General features: G+C 48.4%; 4 protein-coding genes across 4 annotated transcripts in view; 3 read left to right on the forward strand and 1 right to left on the reverse strand.

Moving 5' to 3' along the window:
• Positions 1 to 22,426, forward strand: part of LOC143362569 (hexosaminidase D) — a 50,086-nt gene that overhangs the window by 23,050 nt on the left and 4,610 nt on the right. The gene's annotated exons all lie outside the window — the stretch shown is intronic.
• Zip99c (Zinc transporter Zip99C) overlaps positions 1 to 22,426 on the forward strand; it is a 56,382-nt gene that overhangs the window by 4,840 nt on the left and 29,116 nt on the right. The window lies entirely within an intron of this gene.
• Positions 11,088 to 12,686, forward strand: LOC143362391 (protein BCCIP homolog). Its single transcript, XM_076802487.1, has 3 exons — positions 11,088 to 11,243; positions 11,740 to 12,000; positions 12,072 to 12,686. The coding sequence occupies exons 1-3, from the start codon at positions 11,124 to 11,126 to the stop codon at positions 12,618 to 12,620; spliced, it is 930 nt and encodes a 309-aa protein (XP_076658602.1). The 5' UTR covers positions 11,088 to 11,123; the 3' UTR covers positions 12,621 to 12,686.
• Positions 12,782 to 22,416, reverse strand: LOC143362390 (uncharacterized). Its single transcript, XM_076802486.1, has 10 exons — positions 22,314 to 22,416; positions 15,872 to 16,296; positions 14,748 to 14,861; positions 14,551 to 14,645; positions 14,318 to 14,471; positions 14,118 to 14,246; positions 13,899 to 14,044; positions 13,298 to 13,829; positions 13,152 to 13,210; positions 12,782 to 13,078 (listed from the first exon to the last, which is right to left on the reverse strand). Exons 2-10 carry the CDS (start codon positions 16,287 to 16,289, stop codon positions 12,932 to 12,934), a joined length of 1,794 nt encoding a protein of 597 aa, XP_076658601.1. The 5' UTR covers positions 16,290 to 16,296; positions 22,314 to 22,416; the 3' UTR covers positions 12,782 to 12,931.

The raw sequence follows: 22,426 nt of genomic DNA on the forward strand, positions 1-22,426 counted from the left end.
ATAATTAAGAAGCCGGAGAAGACAATGGGCGTTCCAATCAAAATTCAAGGCAGACAGCATTGTGCCGCGGCCTTGCACTCCGTTCCCTTTTCCTTTTCTCCCGGCTCATCGTAAATGAGCGCGCGTTCCTCTCGCCATTAAGCCGTGATTTTTCCAAGCGGATCGGTCCCAGTTCCATCGCGTCGATCTAGAATTTTACAATAACGATAAATCAAATCCCGTCGATTCGTGTCGAAATAAGTTGAAATAATTCCCGCGAACTTTCGCCGAAGATGAGAGAAGAAAATCGGATGTGTTTCAAACGGATCGTTTCTTCGGGGATCCATCTCAATCCGACCGCAGATATTGTTCGAGGCAACGCGGACGGGGATTATTCGACGGCGGGATTCATCGTGGAAAATAATTCGAGGAACGCCGGACCCGGTAATTACTCGGGCCGCGGGCGAGAGCTAAAGCTAACAAGCTGTCGAACGGAGAAGTAGAAGGATTTAAATGTACCGCGGAAATCGAAACCCCCGTGACATCCTGCCGTAATGAGAGAACAATGTCTCCGGAGAACAAAGAGGAGTAACAATTGCCCGCGCGCGGTGTCTGGCTGCGCGCGAATTACAGTAATTGTCCGGGGCAGAAAATGAAGTAACGCCGCGCGTCGGGGCCACGCGATCGAATTTTGAGTTTCAACTCGAAATTTTGCTCAGCTTCCCCCCCCCCCCTCTCTCCCTCTCTCTCCTCGCAACAAAACGTTTGAATCATGTAGCAATAAAGAGACGGGTCGATCGTCCATCGTCAAACACGCGAGATCATAAGCGCTACCATAATCAGATTGCCCGAGGCGGCTATGGCACACCCCTTGTCCACGGTCCGAGAGGGAGCAATATGAAATTGGCCGTTGACGAAACACCTTCGGGGGTGATAGCCACCCCCTCGGCCAAAAAACGCCGTGGGACGCGGCTCGTTTCCACCCTAACGTGATCATTAAATTCATTGCAGAAGCTGAACCCCTAATAAGCGAGCCACCCCTCGTTAAAAAGCTGCGATCCCGTCCGAAGATTCCCAAGAAATCTTTTTAATCTCTCCTGAATAGACTCCGAGCGAATTCCAACCCCTCTATTAAAATCATTCTCCCTCCGTCGAGTAGAGAGGATGCTAAACACCTGTATACCGAGAAACTCCTAATCTGGAAAAGCTGAAATGGAAATCATTGAAATGATTTTCCCTCTGGTTCGCGCGGAGGATACATCAAGGTCCGAGATTGGTCGATGAATTATCCGGGCGCAGAAGTTGATTCGCATCGTCTCGGAGCCGTTAAATGCAAGAGGCGTGCAGCAGTTCGAAGGGTCGCGACTCTGCTCGCCTAGTTACATAAGTAGGTGCAAAGGCAGGAGAGAAGGCAGGAGGCCGGAGAGGCGAGATCGTACGTTTATTGATTCGGTTTTCTCTCGCGGTGAAGCTTTTTTTCCCTCTCGCACCCGCAGATATGTCTAGCAGCCAGTCCTTATCCTGCTCTCGGTTTTCTGTTGCGCTCCCACCCGGAGGCGAGGCATCGCGACGTTCGAAGTAGGACGCAACCTTCGGGGGCTCTTTCCTTTCCTGTACGGCCCTGGATGACCCAAAACGCTATCGAGTTAGTTCCTCTGTATCGCCGGTGGTCCTACCCCAGCGATGGCATCAAACCTGCCGCGAGCAAACCACCGCAAAACGACGACAAACCCTCAAACTTTCTTCCATCGAGAAGGAAGCTGCAGAGATCTGTTTCAACCCCTAACGCTACGTCCCAAAAATTTCGAGAATCTCGAGATGCCGAAGTATCGCGTGTTCCAGTTCGCATGCGGATTCCCGATTGCGAGAAACCCGAAGTCGAAGGCTTAATAAGCGTTCGCGGATATTTTTATCGTTCGACGATATTCGCGCCGAGAATTTAATAGCCCTATTATCCGGCCGATACAATGGCATTATACCGGGCCGAGGTTTCCTCTCGCATAACAGTCCGACATTATAAGGAAGATTTCTCTTTCGGGACATCGACGTAATACGACGCCTTGCCTCCCATTCAGCCGTGCAAGCCTATTCTGTCTTGGCCGGCGGAGCCCGAGTTATTAGACCCACCACCGGTCGTTCCATTTCAAGCGCAGTTTGATTAACGATTTTCGTCGCCGCCGGCTCGATAACGACCGAGAAACGATCCTGTTCCTACTCGTCGTAATTTTCCTCGTAAATATCCGCCCTCGCAAGCGCGGCAAGGCTACCTCGTAGATTTAGGAGGAAAACACGCCTGAAAACGAGGATAAGACGGTGTACTATTGATGTTTTGGTAATTATTCGGGATTAAGCTAAGCTGCCACCTCCACGTGGGAAAATGGTGGTGGGTTGAGTTAGAAAATCATTTTAGAATATTTTCTGTTCAATGTGAGGATCTAGAACATGCTCGAGCACCTTGGCCCGGTTAGATTGTGGATTTAGGAGGAAAACAACCCTGAAACCGAGGCTAAGATGGTGTACCATTGGGGTAGATGTTTTGGTAATTATTCGGGATTAACCTAAACTGCCACCTCCACGTGGGAAAATGGTGGTGGGTTGAGTTAGAAAATCATTTTAGAATATTTTCTGTTCAATTTGAGGATCTAGAACATGCTCGAGCACCTTGGCCCGGTTAGATTGTGGATTTAGGAGGAAAACAACCCTGAAAACGAGGATAAGACGGTGTACTATTGATGTTTCGGTAATTATTCGGGATTAACCTAAACTGCCACCTCTACATGGGAAAATGGCGGTGGGTTGAGTTAGAAAATCATTTTGGAATATTTTCTGTTCAATGTGAGGATCTAGAACATGCTCGAGCACCTTGGCCCGGTTAGATCGTGGATTTAAGAGGAAAACAACCCTGAAACCGAGACTAAGATGGTGTACAATTGGGGTAGATGTTTTGGTAATTATTCGGGATTAACCTAAACTGCCACCTCCACGTGGGAAAATGGTGGTGGGTTGAGTTAGAAAATCATTTTGGAATATTTTCTGTTCAATGTGAGGATCTAGAACATGCTCGAGCACCTTGGCCCGGTTAGATCGTGGATTTAGAAGGAAAACACGCCCGAAACCGTGGCTAAGACTGTATATTATTAAGGTAGATGTTTTGGTAATTATTCGGGATTAACCTAAACTCTAGCCACCCCTATGTGTGTCGAGTTAGAAAATCATTTTGGAATATTTTCTGTTGAATTCGAGGATCTAGAACAATATAGCGCCGTGGCCCGGTAACCGGAAGCGCGGCACGGAATCACCGGTGTTTACGCTTCTTACCGGTGCCGCGGGCAAGCTGCCGCGAATAATAATGCCACCCCCCGGTCGACGGGAACATCCCCCGGACGAGGAACGAAGCCGATCGAGCCGGGGAACCGCTCTATCTCTCGACCGGAAACGACGTTTGCCCCGAGACGCGCACCGAGAGAAACCGCCCCGGAAAGGATCAAGATAAAGATCCTGCGACGTCACGGCGACGAACGGTAACGTAATATTCCCGATCCGCCGCGGAACCTTTAGAAACGAGATAAAGGAGAGAGAGAGAGAGAGAGAGAGAGAGAGAGAGAGAGAGAGAGAGAGAGAGAGAGAGAGAGAGAGCCCGTGGTACAATTAATCCTGGCCTGGTGCACCGGGTGGCGAAAAAATGGAGACCACCCACGGTCCCGGGACCGCGATTCTAGGTCAGTGGGCCGACGCCATTTTTCTCCATCTGCACATCCTTCTCGGCCAAATTTCATTTACAGGGAATCTTCCCACTTTTTCAAAAGAGAAAAAGCTGGTATCCGCTGGGACACAAATTTTTATGATTTGCAATTTTTCATGGTGGAAATATTCGGAAATCTTGGAAATTGTAGTGGAATTGTAAAAATCCTCCCAACAAAATTTTGATAGATTTTTCAGTCTTGAATTCTTGGCCCAGGGAAAAATTATTGTCAACCCTCGGGCGCCTCGGAGGGTTAAAAATGACGGCGTTCATTGATTCACCGATCGAAATGAATTTGCCGTTTATCCGGGGAGGGTTGGTCCGCGGCGGCGACGACGCCTCCGGCTATACATCTCTTTATCCGAGGCGGAGAATACACGGCGGCGGTAGCTCGCGTCGCACTTTAAGGGCTGCTGCCATTAAACCGCGGCGCGGGCCGGCGCGGGTTCAAATGATTTGTGGCGAATGCCGGGAAATGGGCGAAGTTTCCACGGCGATGGCGATACAAACGACGAATAATATCGTGCTCCGGCTAAGTAAGAGTTGGCAAAAGTGAAATCTAGTGAAAAGTCCCATTATACGTAACCGTGGCCCGTGGGTTTCCCTGGCCTCTTATTCGACGTGGCTCCAGAACCTTTCTGAACGAACCCACGGCTAATTGGGACAAATTATAATCGTCATTCGACGATTTTCAGTTCGAAAAAGCAGTTCTATTTCCGCTGGTTCGCGACGTTTCTTAATAACATTTTCTAAATCCTATTGCCACTGTTTATTAAGGTATCTGGAACGTTTTATGAAAGCTATCAGATCTGTATGACTTAACTAAACTTTTTCCGCACAATTTATTCCTTCGTCGATAAGTATCCCAAGCTGCAGAGGATGCAAGATACGAAAAGGGGGCGTTTATCCGTCGACAATGGGGGGGAATTAAATCGAAAATCATTTCGCTTGCGCCCCTAAATTGTCGAATTATGTTGGTTCGTCCCTACTTGGAGCGGTTTTAGGCTCGCCGAGGTCCGAGCAGGCTCGAACAACAGAAAGTACGGACTCACGGTCCCGATCCTGCTTTAAATAAATCGTGGATAAACTTCGACCCTTCGAGGATATCGGCGGGTCATCGGTGAAATCGGGGAAGACGATTCCATCGAGGGCTGAGTGACTAGTGATTTGCTAAAGTGTTTCCTAACGTTTGGAAACGCGAGGGTGAATCTGTGCGTTCTCGAGCCCCCACGATAACTACGGTTAATGCCTTCTGAACCCGGCGGTGGTGGAATACTAAACCCTCCCTTAACGCGCCCACGCGCTGCTGCAGGTCGTCGTAAAAGTTGATGAAAGGCTTGCGCAAATGTCAGCCGCCGAGATTCGTTGCCCACTCGCGTATGGTCGCTCTGTTTCGAACGCAGCGAAATTTATTTTCGACGAGAACCGAGCTACTCCCACGCGATGATGACGACCGGTGTCGCATCGCGACGTCATCAGCCCACGGAGTATCATCATTCGAAGGATGAATGTCGTCACTGATCGAGCGTCCACCTACGTTCTCGCGAAGGTCAGAACTACACCGTTTCAATTTTGCCATTTTCTTTAAAAAGTAGCAGAATTTAGAACTCGATTATTTTCATTTCTACGAGACAAAGGTTCATTTCTGTATATGGTACCAATTACGTTAATCGCGAATGGTTGCAACTCTTTAACACGTTGTGTTACCCATATGTGGGTGACGGAATTATTTGTGCAGGTTTTCATTGTACTAAACTTGATTAGGATCTGTAACATGCAAGAAAGTTGGAGGATTACTCAGTATCATACATTTAATGTTTTGCAATTTTTATTTCATTAAATAACTTACTTCGATTTTATGGAATTTTTCGGGTTTCTAGTTGGGCGTTCGAAGTGTTCAAAGTTTGCAAGCAGTTTCGTTAGGACGTAACTCCTGTGACTTGAGCACTGTTATTAAAGAAGTTATCAACATTTTGTGCCAATTTGTGTAACTAACACGGATCGATACAGTGAACCTAATTGGAACTGCGTCTTCCAAAGTAAGATTTCTCCGAAGGATGCGTTAAATTTACGGAATCGTAAGACCTCTTGGTGACAATTGCGATTTTCTGCTGACTTTCGGCATCGGTTGTAATGCGATTAATTCTCTCTCGAATTGCACCAGTTTTTTTCTAATTTACGATATTACGAAGATCGATCTTTGATCGCGTGCGTCGTCGGCGAAAGTCGATACCCACCCCCGATCCTCCCTAAATTCGACGGCACTGGGCCGCCGTTTCCTCCGAGTTTATACGATTTACAATCTACCCGCACTCTCTTGATGAAATCAACCCTTCTCTGATCCGGAAGACCGTTCTACCCCGCCCAGGGAGAGAATTTTACTATATCCTATGCTTCCTTACATTTTACGTTTCTACTCTGAACCTTTATACAGGGTGATTCGCCTAACTTTATTGCCTCGCATTTAAGAGATACAGAAAGCAACCCTATTTCTTAAAAATGCATTTCTCTACAATATTTGTACGTAGGACAGTTCAAGACGAATATTATAAAGTTCCTAAAAGAGCAACCATTCCTGATCAAAATTGCTCGACGTTTAATTTTTTGTTGCTCACTGTACGCAAATATACGGTCGTTACCGTGTCTAGAAAGTTCCATTGAAGTCGGGATATTTATGTTAAAAGACGACAGAGTGGATAATGCAAAGACGAAGAGAGAGAGAGAGAGAGAGAGAGAGAGAGAGAGAGAGAGAGAGAGAGAGAGCGTAGCGTCTGAAAAGGGGCGAACAGTCCTCGAGGTATCGCCGGGTTCTTTCAATTCGACAGTGAACAGTGCACGGGCCGACTAAAGGAAATCGATAGATCGTCGGGGGGGGGGGGCGTGTGTACGTGGGAAACGTTGCCTAACACAATGGCCTCTTTAAACTCTCTTTTGCAGTCTAGGAAAGACGCGCGCGACCCCTAAATTGCATTTGAATAAAGCAATTTGTGCACACAGCGTAATCCAATTCGGTCCTCTTGCTAGTTTTCGCTACGCGAAAGCACCGATAAATCAACCAGTTGCGCGGCGCCGCGCGCCGCGTCGCGTCGCGTCGCGTCGGCCCGAGCACACCCCGCCGATATAACCATATGGTTTAATTTCATTCGTTTCACCCCGTATTTCCCACCCCGTCCGAGGAAAAAAGACCGCCCGAAGCGCGCCCGCGACCGTCGCAGTCTTTCCATTCGTTCCTGTTGCATCACCATCCCACCCTGATTCTGCGTGTCAACCAATTTTTATGCATTGTTCAGAAACTTCCTTTCCGCCCCCAATTTCTGAGAAACTTCGAAGAGAAAGCCAAAGTCTTCAATTTTAAGAATTTCACGAGAAAATAGTAGCCCTACACGATCTATGTCACAGCACGGACCCGAGGGTGTTTCTGCCGTATCGAAACGATACTTCACAATTACAGAGACCACAGAGGGACGCTTCTGCGGGAAATTACTCGTTCGAGGCGTATCTGAAGTCCGGGGAAATGCATCTTTTGTCTCCGTACAAGGCAAAAGATGTGAAAAGCAGAACTAATTCGATCGGAGCCACGGCTCGCGCAAACTGCGTCGGACAATAGCGAGTGGCTCGACTAATAACGAACGGCGCTGTACATAAACATCCAACCGCTCGTTGCATCGTTACACGTACACCAAAATGGCCAGAGAGAGAGAGAGATTCGCACGAGATACGGGCGCCAAATAGTGCAACGGTGTAGAACGGGCTAGAGCAGCGCATTCGAAATCACGCGGAATCAATAAACGATTAACTCTTACGGCCTCGGATTCGCGCGAGTTATTTCCGTGAATATCCTGGCGCCAGGACGCTATACTACTCTCCGTGTCCAGGGCTTGAAACGGTTCCAAAAATGTCTGTTTCGAACCGTCGTGCAAAGTTTCCGGTGGGAACGCACACCACCGAAATTCCCAACTATTATTTGCTTCGGCTTCGATACGGCCGGGGTTGTTCTACCGTCCGTTACGTTTCCGAAGGAGCAGATAATAGCGGGAAAGGTTCTCTCTTCGAGTTCCTCGTAGCCGTTTCGAGAACCGAAATCGATGTTGTAACAGTTTTCAAGCCCCGTCGTCTCTGTGTTCCCGGTTGGTCCGCGGGACGGGCTCGATCTTGGCCTAATTTCGAGCGGAGCGTGACAGCAGCATCTAAGAAAACACCGAGGAGAAATCAATAAACCAAGCCTCCCACGAGCCGCTGAGAATCCCGAGACCGGAGCGGAGAGAATCGTCGTCCTGAGACGCGTTCGATCGCGGAAAACATGATCGCATCCCTCCTCCCCCGTAACCCCCATCCTGCAGCGTTATCGAACGCGATCCGATGGCATCGCGTTATCGTCGCCCGTTCCGTCGACGTGCACAGAAGCCGAATAACAGCGCAATTAACCGGCGATCGGGTCCGAACGATCGGGCCGTCGCACGAGGAAACAGTTCACTTTCCCCCGGCAACCCGCAAACGATATTCCACGGTGTCGATAGTGCCCGAGAATCGCTGTACAGAATCGATGCCGGGAGGCCGCGGAACAGTTTCCCCGTACCCGGGGAAACTTCGAAGGGGTTGCAACGAGCAGAAAAACGAAACGCAAAGGAGAACAGTCCAAGGCAGGTGAGACAGCTATGCTATGGAACAGCGCTAACACCGAACAGCCAAAATGAAAACATTCCAGTCGAGTCCCGGGTGTACGACAGGAGCAGCTCGACTTCCGGTTCTAGAACGGTCTCTGCAACTCTGTCAGCCAGTCCGCGAGACAGGAGGACATTTTCCAAAGGGTTATTGCGGATCTTTATGCAAATACAGACTTTTATGATAGACGTTCCGGAAAAGATCTTGAAAGATGAAAGGTGCAATGTTCGTGGGCCGAGAAGAAACTTGCTACCTCTGTTAGTAAACATTTAAAAGATGCTGTATATTAAAATACCAAGAAAATGCTACTTTCGTTACAATTAAGAACGGGAAGAAGAAATTAGATTCCTCCATTGGGAGGTTGTGTTGCGTTCCAACAAAGATAAGAGACCCGTTCCGTGATTCTAAACGTTCAAAGTATTCTGAGAAGTACAATTCCACGGTAGCTACATTTATCGGGTGACACGTAATCGAAAAACGGAACTCTTCCTCTGTTAGAGATTGTCCATCCCCTATCACTTTACCGAGTTTCGTGAACGCGTAAAGATCCGCAGTCTAGCTTTCATATTCCTCGAGGATCGACTGAACAATTGGCGTAGGAAGTAGGGTCCATTTCGCGGTACCCTTTATACCCTTTAATTTAAACGGATCGGATCCGGACCAGTCGAATCCTGGAGAACACAGTCCGCCGAGACTGGTGAGCAACCAGTTGCAAACAATATACCATCGTACGATCGAAAGAAAGATAGCAGAGACCAGAGGCTGCTGCTCTTGTCGAACAATTTCCGGTTCCGGGTAGTCGAGCTGATCCTGGATGCACCGAGGGTGCATTGTGTACACCGAGGACATGGTATGATGTCGCGGGGCGAGCTCTAATCGTCGATATACAATTAATCGAGAACATCTAGTCAACGGAACATCTAGAAAAAACACCAGGTAAAGAATAAATGAAACAGAGAGAAACAGAGAGAAAGAGAGAGAGAGAGAGAGAGAGAGAGAGAGAAAGAAAGAAAGAGAGAGAGAAAGAGACAGCCATCTCACCGCCCGCCACAGCTCAAAGCACTCACGAAATTCTCACGGGGGGTGGACACACGACAAAAGGGGCCACCGTGTGTCGCCTTTGTTTTTTCGTCTGACAAGGATCCTATCTCTACGCGGGGACAGAGTCTGGGCTTCCCGTGGTGTTCGCTCTTATAACCTAACAAAAACCGATCGCACTGCTCCGTATGCGGACCGGTGAACGCCGTGGTGCCACCTGACAGACTCCGGGAAATTTGAGAAAACAGGATTTCCTTCGGCCCATGCGCGTGAACTTTAATCGAATTTTCGCGTCGCAACGACGACCACGACACCCGGGGCCCTCGCCACGGCCCTGACGCTCCAAATTCAAATTTTCCGCGACGCGAAACCCTCCCGCGTCCCTCCGCCGCGCCGAAATTCCTATTTTCCCCGTTAGCCTGTCGATACTACTTTATTTCGATTGTTTCGATTCAACGCTGTTTCCTAATCGCGAACGGTTTTTGTTTCGATTGATTAGCAAACGCGCGGAAATAATGAAAGCGCATGACAAATGGCGGGCGCTTTCGACACCGGTGAACGAGGAATTTGCGTTCGTTCAGATATTGGCAGGATTCTTTTTATAACAGATTAAAAAGGGATCGTTGAATTGTGTGGGAAAGATACTTTGCAACTCACGTTTTTGCCGGCCTCGGCTCCTCCCGCGTGATTTGGAAAAGTTGAACAGATTAGCAGGACACTGGGAGCACTAAACGGTTGGGCGGGTAATGAGCCGTGACTTATTCCTCGACATAGGACGATGAGAAATTAGGTATGGCGCGCCATCTCGAGGAACATGTGTCGACTAATTTGCTGTGGTGACACAACAGTGCTCCTCAGTGCCTACGTGGGAATATATTTGAATCAGAGAGGAAATGAGAGTGCTCACGACCGGGATTTTAGTGTCCCCGGTATAGTGTTGCTCCCTGTGTTAAAAGAGGCTCTTCTATGTAGGCTCTGATCCAGCCTAAAAGATGATGCAGGCTCTAACACAGGCTAAAAAGATGATGCAGGTTCTGGTCCACGATAAAAAGTTGATGCAGGTTCTGATCCAGGCTAAAAAGTTTATGCAAGTTCTGATCCAGGCTAAAAAGATGAAAAGTGGGGACACTAAAACCTCGAGCGTGAGCACTCTCATTTCCTCTCTTTTTGAATATGTTCAAAGAATTCTAAGGAACAGTGGAAATTTATGCTGGATATGTAACAAATATATTTTGAACGAAAGAATCATTTTCCAACTTTAGATTGAGTAGTCCAACAAAGTTAAATTTTGTTAAACTTCTTAGATTTTTTCGCAACAAAATATCAGAAAATTATACGAACTAAGTTTCACTATTTTCAATATTTTTCAAATAAAATACTATTTCTGATCGACCCATGGGTGGGGGAAATAAGGATCGACGCGTCGCGTTATCGAAAATCGAAGGATTACTCCCGCGTGAGCAGTATAAACAAGTTTTTTCTATAACGTAAACTGTAATTCCATCTGTGTTGCAGTTCAAAAAATTCCATAGTATGTACTTCTTTGTATGAGATTCGCGAACGGCGATGAATTTTGAATTGTCCGCCATTTGGGGGTACAGTAGGAAACTTCGGAGTCATTATTGATTCTCCATTTGTTGTTTTTAAAGGTCCCGATAAGTCACGTGGTCAGTATCCGGCTTTGAACCGTCACATTGTGACAATGGCTGCTCCGGTGAAAAAACGTGATATTCAACGAAATACCGAGGACAGGAGTAGCGACGACGATGATCTCAATTCATCTAACAGCGAGGGCAACGAACAGGACACAGTGGGGGTAAAGGTAAGGGAATTTAAATCGTTTTAATAATTTTTGTACTCGCAAACCGTCGCTGCTTCGGCTTAACCTTACTTTCAAACACGCGGTCATTGATACGTGTTTGTTTTTTACTGTTCATTTACAACAATTAACATCGTGACAATTTAAGTACCATCGTCCGAAGTGACACAGAATTTATAATACATGCAAAATCCCTTGTTACTGCTATTGCAACCAACGTGCATGTCATTCTGTACATTCAGCTTTGGAAGACTGTCGCAACAAAGTGAAACGTTGTTTTATGAAAAAGTATTCGCTACAGAGATATTTTTAGACATTTTCTAAGATCAGGCTTAGTGCAATACAGGATTAGTGCCGTATGAAAATGCATCGCTTACTGTCAATCATGCTTTGCCATTATGTTAAGTACATCTTACGTGACACTGTCGTTAAGTAAATATTTAAGCATCCATATGTTGGATGTACTTGTGTGATTGAAGTTTAAAATTTGTATAAGCAGGGAATGAAAATACAAGTGGACTTGGAGGGTAGAATCCCGTTAGACCCAGACTACCATGGGATTAAAACGCTTTTACAACAGCTGTTTCTGAAAGCACACGTTGATTTAGGTGAACTCACAGATTTAATTATTTCTCAAAACTATGTGGGTACTGTTGTCAAACAATCGGACAACATAGAAGACTCAGACGACGAAGAAAGTGATGACGATATTAACAATGTATTCGGTGTTACTACAGTAATTAATTTGTCCAGTGGACAGGTAAGCACTTTATTGTATACTTTGAAGCTATACTTTAAAGCTATTTGTTCTAACTTGGAAATTTATATCAGAATCACGCCTGTGTCCAACAACTCAGGGAATTATTGACACAGCTAGCCAACGAGCATGCGACAGACACAATCAACGCTATTATAAAACGAGGCCTCGAGACAGACTCTCAAGCACTAGGTTTATTAATCAACGAAAGATTCGTGAACATTCCCGCGCAAATCTCGGTGCCACTTTTAGAAGACTTAACTTCTGAGATAGAGAGAGCAGCCAATAAGAAGATGCCGTTTCGTTTCAATTACTACGTGATGATTTGCAAGTTGTACAAAACGGAGAACTCGAAACTCGGGAAGAAATCGAAGAGCAAAAAGAAAAGCGGCGCGGAGGAGCCGTTGATATTATGGAGCAATCCGGAGGAGGAGATTTTTGCGGAGGAAGCAACGTTCAGCTTCGAGATGTCCGTGGAAAAGGAATCGGACAGTGGTTTGTCGGGTTCGTGGACCGAAACAGACAATGAAATGGTTCCTTACAGAAGGGTGTTATTGTTCGAAGCGTCCAAACTGCAGCCGATTATCGATAAAATCAAATTGCAGTTGTCCCTTTTGGAATGAACTGTATCGTACACATACAGTACATGTAACCAGCTTTTTATAATACACCTTTTTTCATAACGCTTACTGCAACCTGTTTCTTTCACTTCTCCCTTACACGACTTTCATTCGCTTCGCTCAGTATATACACGTCCGTAGAAAAGAACACCTAGTTCAATGGTTGGTAAAAAATTTATTTTACGTCTAAATAAATAACGACATAATAAACCTCACTCTCGTAGAACAGCTCCTTGATTTAAAGATCGCATTAACAGGTGGCACGTGGTCAAAGGCTCGCGTGACAAATATCGCGCTTCACTAACAAATAGCAACTACGGAGACGCGTCCGTGGTTGGGAAGGGTTGCTTCACGGGTTTCGCTCTTCTTCTCATGGTGCCTAGGATATTCAGCATCTCGGAGACCGCTGGTGGTGCATTCTCCTCTTCCTGTCGCCTCCTCCTTTGTTCCTCTCTCTGCTTCTGCGGTGAACCATGTCATATGAATCCCCCCCAATCAACCATCGGTGAGAAAAGAATCAATTGAATCACTTACGTCCGTCTGTTTCAATGTAAATCGTCCTCCTTTGATTTGGTTGATGATGTCGTCGATGACTGAAACGATCGCAAAATCAAAATAACTAGAGATAAAGTCGTGTTCAACGCCTCGATGCTCTTCGTCGACCTGAAAATCCCACTTACCAGGCTGTTGAGTAACCGTCGGTGTCTTCTTCGCGATTCCAAGCATGTTCTCCATGTCCGCGACCGCGTCGCGCTCCGAATTCATCTTCTCCTTCGTCAGCAATTTGATCGACGATTGCGCACCATTAGCGAACATCGGTGGCGGTGGTGGAGGTGGCACCGGCGGCGGGGGTGGTCTAGAAAGCTTCTCCTCCATTTCGCCGATCTTCGCCTTCAAACTCTGAACCACGTTCTCCAGATCCTCCACCGACTTCTCTGCCCTTTCTGCCCTCTGCGTGGCCATGTCCAGCTCGGATTCCGCCAACTTCAGCTTCTCCTCCACTATCTCGAACTCCACGTTAGATTCCTTCTCCTCCAGCTTCTCCTCGAGCATCTGTATGTGAGAAGCGTGGCTCTGTTGCTCCTCTTCCAGCAGTCTCTTCAACGACTCGACCTCTTGGAGAACGGTCAACAGCCTTCCGTTCGCGTCGTCGCCGACTTCGGCCATCAGAAGTGCGCTCTGATGGGCCAGCACGTTCCTTTCCTTGATCGCCTATTAAGACAATCGTTGAGTTAGCAGTCGAACATTTATTTTCAAAAAACACGTCCAGCTAAAACACACCCTCTCTGCCTCGATCTTGATGATCTTCGCGTTCTCCCTTTCACGGTCGCATTGCACCTTCAACGCCTGCACCTCTTCGGCCACCATCTTCGTCACCCTCGCCATGTTCTCCTTCTGCACCTTCATCTCGTTCACCTTATCCTCATCTGTATCGAAAGATTTACCGATCAGCATTCTTCCGAAATAAAACATCCAATCGAGAAACACTAATTCGCATACATTTTTGCCTGAGAGTCCTCTCTTCGTCCAACTGTGTCGTCAAGTGCGTCACCTGTTCCTGCGCCTCGAACTCTTGCAGCTTGGCCGAATGCAGCTCCGTCTGCAGCCTGGCTATGTCTTTGCTCAATTCTGGAGAAAAAAAAAAAAACATGTAAGTCCGCGTCGAGATTAGGAAAAACGGTAAACTGGAAATACCACACCTCTCACTGTTTCTCGAAGCTGATCGACGTCCTCGAAGTTGGAGTCCACCTCGTCCGGCAACTCGAGATCCAACGACCCTTCGGCGTTGTTCTGCATCAGCTTCTGCGTTATGATCTGTGACCTTCGTTTCAGCTCGCGGTTCTGCCGGTACCACTGCGAAAATTCCCGTGGTCGTTGATAAATCACGAACCCGATAACGAAAAACGTGGAACAACCGTGAACAACTCTTTACCTGCGACGCCTGTTGCATCGCTTTGTGCATCGCGCCCGTCTCCACGTCGTACTGGTGCTTCAACTGTCCGTACTCTTTGCACACCGCCTCGGAAACTGCGAACAAAACACGTTGTTTAAGGTGTACCGGGATTTTTAAACATTTTCTCGAACAAGCTTAGAGTGCTCTTTACAATCTCGAGATAGAAATCGACGTACCGGTGCGCATTTTCTGCAGTTTCTGCTCCCTCTCCTGCACCTGCGACTGCAGAGTGCTGTTCTGTCTCTGCAGTTGCTGGAATTTCTTCTCCAGATCGGCATAGTCCCTGTTCGCTGGAATTTCGAAGGTTTATTCGGCATGATCGTTCATCGGGAATGCGGCCCGCGTTCATCCTACATGTTCCTACACGTAACCAGGCTCCCCGGCGACATTTAATTCCGATCGATTTATAATACTATCGCGTACGCCCGCTGACTAATCAAACGTCACGGCGGTCGTTTCGCATGCACGAGTGAATCACGACCGAATAATGGTCAAGCTGCATTACAGATGATCGGCCGTGAACTATAATCACGCATCAGCCACTTCCCTTTCGACCGCGTATCCTCGTCGACGCCTCTGCCTCTTTACGTAAGGCTGTCACAGACACGTCCGAGGCGTCCTTACAATAACAGATCAATAGATTGTGGCTCGCGTCCAAGGCGAATCGAACGAAAAATTGCAACTGAGGAAACTCGACAAAACGGTTGCGAAAGGATTCTAAAAAATTCCTTGCTCATTTCTCCCCCAAATTGCGATTTTCTCAAATTGCTATCTGCACGCTCTATTGCAATACTTTTCTGTGATATCAAGAATGCATCTTGTTTGCTGTACCTATTTGCCTCGGGAGGAAAAATGTATAATCAAACGTGTCAACAAGGTGTCTACTATTTGTCGGATACATAGATTTATTTTGTAATCGACTGTAGTAAAAAATCTATGTATATACTCTCTTTCCAGCACGCCGATTAGCGATAAGTCTTATCGTTTCCGGAAGATTGTCGCGAGTACTGCGAGCTATTTCCATAAAGCAGGTTAATGCGAAAAACGTTCGTATGTGTCAGAGTTTACGGGCGTCGCGAGTCAGGCCCGATTCGACGTTAACGAAATGTGATTAACAGAGACTCTGATCCATCCTCTTGCGATTCCGGGCCGCCTCTCCGTGTATCGCGGAGCCGTTTAATCGAATCCACGAGCGGGAGACGGCGTTTCTAACGAAATCATAATAAACTTCCGAAACGAGTAGGCGCGGAGGAGACGCTGATTACGGGCCGCGTTAACTTTCTTACGAGTCGTCAATTACCGGCCTCGCTCTTCTGCAGCAACAATTTCCGCCTCTTCTCCGATTCCTCGTACTTGCTTTTCCACTTGCTCTCGAGGCTGTTGCTGCGTGTCAGTTTCGGCATCGATTCGCAGCTGGTCTTCCAATTGTTAACGGCGGGCCTATCCTCGTTGCGTACCTCGATGCTCGAGGCCGACAGATTGTTGTTCCTCGGCCGGAGCTGAACGGAAGCGTCGAGCTTCTCGAAGGACGCCTTTTGGGCCGCCACCGAGACGCCTCTCGACAGCTTCTCGAAGGATCCTCGCCGGGCCGGGGGACACCTCTCCTGGGCCTTAATCGCGTTCGATATCCTCGGCACCGGTATGTGCGAGTGAATTACGCTCGAGGCCGTCCGCGCCGGCTCCGCGCTCAGGACAATCTTCAGTTCCGTTTTGTTCATGTCGTCTCTGCGAACATAAGCGTGGCAATGCCCCTGTTATTCGAGCTATATGCGGATCACCGACTTCTCTCTCTCTCACACACACACACACTCTCTCTCTCTCTCTCTCTCTTTCTCTCTCTCATGCCCGCCCTGAATGACGACCGCCACATTTCAACTCGACTTTTACACCGGCCATACCTGCTTCTATACACCTAACACTTTACGATCCCACCCGCGAGTTACCGAGCGCAGATTAGCGCGTTTAATCCCCCGTTAACCCCCTCGGGGTGGTGACTTCCTCCCTGACTTGAATGGACGCTCGTGCACCCCGATAAGTGTACAGGGTGAAACAGCTCGCGAGTTGTTCGTTGTACGAACGAATGTTACAATTTGTTGCAATCGATCGGCGCTCGGACGATTCCACAAACGAATTTTGCCTTTCACAACTTTCGAACGAATCCCTAGTTAATCGTCAGACTCCCTTGCGCCGACTTTCTAATTGTCCTGATTGAACGATCACTTTGCTTAGCCTGCTAACACGCTCGAGGATCGCCACTGAGGCTGATGAGCGACACCGAGGACGACGAAGGTAGGAACGCATTGGCAACAATTGCGAAAATAAACCAATATTTTGAATAAATATATTTCAGATATATTCTGGTAAAATCTGGTATATTCTAGTATATTATATTCTGGTATAATATTGGTGCAATTGGAAAAATATTGGAAAACTGTAAAGATACCGTTACATTATCTTCAAACTACGGGGACAATGATGAACCATGTGTATGTCACGTTTGAAGAATGTCACGGTAAATTGCTTGTTTTCGCGCGACACGGTGTATTCCTGCCTGTTCGTACTACAGTATACAGAGAACGTAAAGATAAACCGCATAACGACCTGAAACTGTCTTGATCGCTTTCGAGCTCTGTTCCTGATAGAGTCTTCGGAGCGATCCCCTAATCAGGGGTAGCCTCTTGACCGTTTCGTAGGCACTCGGCTCGCGAACGCGTCTCTGGGAATCGCCGGTCGGCTATATTCGTACATCATAAATGAGCAATTACGTTTTAGCATCGCTGAATCACGAGATTCGCTTCGATGGCTCGACGAGGAGTACCGTGAATGATCCGGGCGGCTCTATACTTAGCCGGGGAAAGAGTATTTCTATTGAAGTGTGTCCGAACCGGCGAGGGGGTGAACAACATATCTCTTTCCCTAAAAATATATCGTTCGCACCCCCTGCAGCCGAAGTCGGCATCGAAATAGCCGTGCGCGTTTGTCAAAACGCCTCCGTGACTAATCTCGATTCCCTGAATCCCGGAAATACTTGGAAACAACCATGCGCGCTTATCGCGGCGCTCGTATGACTTACTGGGGAAACGATACTTCGAAACAGGTCACGCGTCCGTTTTCGATGTCACAGAACCGGTTGCGAGCGTGCGAAAAGAAGAAGTGACCGGTGTCAACATTGACCCATCGACGCTCGGCTTAATTACAAAACACTTTCACTTCGATCGCTTCTTCGGACGCGGTTTCGAACGTTCAACTTGGAGAGCTGGGAACGGCACTGTGCGTCGAGACGAATCGCTCGAGAGACCAACGAGAAAGACGTCTAAAGGTCGACTTTCAGCGTCAGCCTGTGTCCTAATTGAACGTCTCGTCGCGAGACTATAGAATTGTTGTTATCCGATCGATCGATCAACGGCAATAGGAAACGCGAACTCACGTTCGAACGGAGAAAACCGACGCGGCTGGATCGACAACAAAATTTAATCGTCGCGCGACGTTCAATCGAGTCGCGGCGTTTTTCCTACGCGTCTCTCGTTGCTCGACACAATTGCTATAGATGTAAACACTGTGGCCGCGACGTCTCCTCGACGGTATACGCGTTTTCACATCGCAGGACTGTTTACAGCGATCGGAGGCGAAGAAGTGCTTGTAGATCGGTGTCCGACGCGAGACTACGCACGTGGTTGGCCGTCGTGGGAGTCGGCCAAGATCTCCCGCAAACAGCCGAACGCTAATTCCCTGGAATGCGTGCGTCACCGTCGATGATCGTTAACGGGATCCCGGCCGACGTCATTACGGAAAGTCTGACGTTTCGGCCAGTTTCGCGGTAAGTTGTTGGACAACGGCCAGTAACTATGCAGATAGTGCCATCGTGCTTTGGCTCTTCTGCCAACGAAACCATCAACGTAACGTCCCCCTGGAACGTTATCACCCTAACTCGAATATCGATCACGAATCTTACGTGCGCTCCACTTGAAACGTCGTTCGCACGTTCGAATGCCGCTCGCACCTATGGTTCCCTTCCGACCACGTCCCCTTTACCTTCCACCGACTATTGATCATTCCTACTTTCACTTCTACTTCGTCAAACCGCGCGTTAATTCGCTAATGTCGCGATCGGACGCGCGTCCCCCTGCCAAACCCTGTTTTATCAGATGACGAGCAGGGCGCGGAGCTTTGTGCAACATAAAAATCGTCGAGAAGAAATTTCTATCCTTTAATAACGTCGAGAAGACTAACTCTTGCAGAAAACATTTTTTCTGGGGACATTAGGGAACTTCCTAAGCGAAGGAACGTCGAGAATCACGAAGAAAAACGATTCAAGGATTGAAAACGAACTTTCGGCCGACCGGCGTTATCAGATAGCCCTAAACGATAATCGTCGCGGGTTTAGTCAGCGGGAAATTACGGTCTACCGTCGAATGACTCTTTTCGGCTGATAGTGGTTCCGCGTAATCGCTGTTTACTCTCGCGGCGATGATCCTCGTTTTATCAGTCCGCGGCGGTTTCGCACGGTTGAAAGCGCAGCAGAAGCGGAGGCGGGCCGAGTTCATGGGAATACCGTGGATTCCGGGGGCCGTTGACTATTTTTAATTCACGCTCGGCCTCGCGTGAATCCTCGCGCGACGACGGACGCTTGTTCACGGTTCAGGAAGAGCGAAATGATAATTTCGAACGTGCCGTGTCATGCGAGCCTCTCGGGTCACTCGCGACGGTCACGTAGATCGTTGCACTTCGACGCGTGCAAACGCGACGTGCAACCATCGCCACTTGCGATTCAATCGATCACCTTGTTCGCGTCGTTTCGCCATTTACGATCCACGAGTCGGAACGAACCGAGGTTCTCCTCTCTCTCTCTGCTTGACGATCGGCCGCGATTTCTATAGTCCGCTCGTTACCCGCCGCCCGTGCGAGCGGGTCCGCGATGTTTGCTTTAGTTACCAGCGTGTTTGCTGCACTGCGGATATTCCCGCGTTTATTATAGTCACGGTTTCCCACAGCTTTTGAGACCGCTCGATACACAAAACCGCTCGTCCCTGGGAATCCGAGTCGTTCAACTTCGTTTCAACCCTGAAACGGTATCCCGTTTCCTCGGATTACCATATCTCGAATATTTCCGAAATCTTCGGAAAAGTTGAGCGGAACGCTTCCACCCTTGCAACTCGAGGCTACGAGATCCAAATCTTGCGACGCATTAGAGGAAATCAGTATACAGGATTCCATAGCAGAATTGACCCTTAGCTAACGGCGACTCTGAGACGCCACTAAAAGTTACTATACCATTATTCAGAATACCGTTAATCGCTCACTAACCACGAAGATCGGAACGCTCGCAGGATGACCTAATAATTACCCGTGCGCAAAACAAGGTCGGTCATCGAATTTCCTCGAGTGAAATATGCATATTGCGCAACAACGCCGTGGAAAGATCCAATAAAATTCGATCGAGTCGCGGGGATCTTTTTGTCGATCGCGATCCTTCTCGATCAATGGTAACCACTGTGCCGCTGACTGGCACGGTTCTCTTTTTCCTCTTACTGACGCGGAAAAACGGTCGGTAGCGCGTTGCAGGCAACGATTGAGAAAATGATCGCAGTTTCACGCACGGATCTACGGAGTCACGTGCTGTGTCGCCTCCGCGGAAAGCCGTTGGATCCTTTCACTTTTCCCGGCGTTGCTCGGACGCTGTCGATCGTCGTTGGATCACTGTTAGTAGTAGTTATCCGCTAGTCGAGCGTTGTTAATTGTCGATCCCGGAGCCTAAACGCGCTGTTTTGTACATCAGTTCCCGGAGGATTAGATGAGACTTCACTAACTAAATGAAATGTTCGAAGGGGTCAAGGGGCACACTTGGATCCGCTCGAGACCGAAGAGAATGAGCGTGGTCTTACGAACCTGTTGAAAAATCACTCGGGTCACTGCATGTTTAATAGCGGCCACCGACGAGGTTCCCCGGGACGATCTTCGACGAGACAATGGCCGTGCGAAACAATACCGAGACGAACGGTGGACAAAGGCTCGCGGATAGAAGGAAAGAAGGTGCGCGTTCGCCGACGTCCGCGCGCATACTGCTCGCACGGCTGACCGTAATGTCACGTTGGCTCCAGGCGGAGGTTCCAGGCGAGTGGAAAGAGAGCCGGAGAGTGCGTGCCCTTCCTTCAAATGAAACCCGTCCCCGCGCCAGCAAGGTTTCCTCATTGTCAGCAAAAATCGCAGCCGCGAGGCGCGCACGCACACACACGTACGTCCCCGCTTTTGTTTACGAACGATTTCGTGGGTGTTGCGAAAGAAACGCCGCGCCGTCGCGCGTCCCCGAGCTGCCAATTAATTCCATTGCGGTTAATCGGCCTTTGTGCCTTTTTCTCTGCCAGAGACATTTCTCTTCTGCAATTGATCCGGAGAAAAACTGGCGAACGTAATCTCATGGGATTATCGCCGATCGAACGGACAAATGTACGGAACAGAGTCTGTACAGAATTGAAAAAGGCGAACGGGACGTTCTCGAACAAAAGTCCGAGTATGTTAATGAATTCGTGGAACGCAAATCGCGATTCTCTGCGACTCGATAGAGACGCGACAGCTGTTAAAACATTTCCAACGGCGGTTTTTTGCGGCCACGCATTACGCGGACCGCTTTAATAACGCTTTATCGCCGAGTGTATCAACCGTGAAAGACACTCGAGCCTGCGTATGCTTGCAGCGGAGAATTTCATTGGAGAACGCACGGCAGTTAGGCGTTGCCTAATCGAAACGACCGTCGGAATACCTCCTTCTCTGTAAACAGCAGAAATGCGTCTGATAGCGTTACCTAATCGCCTTCTGCATTCCCGAAAAATTACGTTCTTAATAAGAATTAACCAGTGCAAATGTTTTTTCCTCGATACGGAAGAGTTGCCCGAATAAAAGTGAAACAAATTCTGAAATTTGACTTTCCCCTTGGAAATGGAGTTTTTCGAGAGAGTTTCCAGACTCTCGCGAGGTACGGGTTGAGGAACGATACGGCGGGACGAGAGTCAAGTGTCTCAATTCGCTGGAATTGGTCTCCTCCGATTGTTAGGCGTGTTTCGCAGCTGTTCACACATTCGCGAAAAGAGCGGCAGCCGAGCGAGCGCGGACGCAGCGTCTACGTATGCGGGCTTGAGTCATGATTTCTGAATAATCGTCGAAGCGAGTCTTTGTCCCGCGTTCGGTTGCCACGGAATCACGCTGACGCGTTTTGCGGTTCGACTGTGTAGAATCTGCAAGAGCTATACCGTGGGTACAGAGGATTAGGTGGTTCGCCGAGGCCATTCGGCGCTGTTTCTTGTCACCGATAATAATAACTCGAAGGAATCTCATCTTCGTCGCGTTTGCTCGTCGGAATCCGCTCTTATCTGACTTCCCCGAAGGGATCCGACCCCCCTCGTCCCTAAAAACTCATCCTGGACCGCGAAACCGTGACCCTACCTAAAACGCTAGACGGTGATCGACTGACTTTCCATTCGTCCGAGCACGCCTATCGATCCGTAGTAACTGCGCAGTCAGGATCTACTGCGCAGGAGCGTGGCAATTCGAAATGCACAGCTTTCTCTTCGGACACCGACGCTCCCTTGATCTTTAATCGATCATCTAATCCGTTGCGAACACCTCGAGATTATTTTTCTACCGCTGAGAAACGATCCCCGTTGTTATCACTCGCGCGCATCCCGCTTATCGTCGACCAGGTTTGCGCGCGAGTTCCTCTAATTGCTTTGATTAGCGTTTCTGCTTACCTAGATCACTGCACTCGAACGGGACAAGCGAAAGCGCGAGAAAGAAGAAAAACGCGCGCGTGTCCAGCAGCGCGCGGTTCAAACTCCCGCAGCGGGCCATCATTAAACAGCTT

The sequence above is a fragment of the Halictus rubicundus genome, chromosome 17, assembly GCF_050948215.1.
Source record: "Halictus rubicundus isolate RS-2024b chromosome 17, iyHalRubi1_principal, whole genome shotgun sequence".
In the NCBI taxonomy this organism is placed as follows: Eukaryota; Metazoa; Arthropoda; class Insecta; order Hymenoptera; family Halictidae; genus Halictus; species Halictus rubicundus.

Excerpts from the sequence above, each read along its gene's own strand:
- LOC143362391 (XM_076802487.1), top strand. The coding sequence starts at position 11,124 with ATGGCTGCTCCGGTGAAAAAACGTGATATTCAACGAAATACCGAGGAC. Across the intron at positions 11,244-11,739 it reads AGGACACAGTGGGGGTAAAG|GGAATGAAAATACAAGTGGA; the intron begins GTAAGGGAATTT and ends TTGTATAAGCAG. Across the intron at positions 12,001-12,071 it reads TTAATTTGTCCAGTGGACAG|AATCACGCCTGTGTCCAACA; the intron begins GTAAGCACTTTA and ends AATTTATATCAG.
- LOC143362390 (XM_076802486.1), bottom strand. The coding sequence starts at position 16,289 with ATGAACAAAACGGAACTGAAGATTGTCCTGAGCGCGGAGCCGGCGCGG. Across the intron at positions 14,646-14,747 it reads ACTGCAGAAAATGCGCACCG|TTTCCGAGGCGGTGTGCAAA; the intron begins GTACGTCGATTT and ends TTTTGTTCGCAG. Across the intron at positions 14,247-14,317 it reads GCTTCGAGAAACAGTGAGAG|AATTGAGCAAAGACATAGCC; the intron begins GTGTGGTATTTC and ends TTTTTTCTCCAG.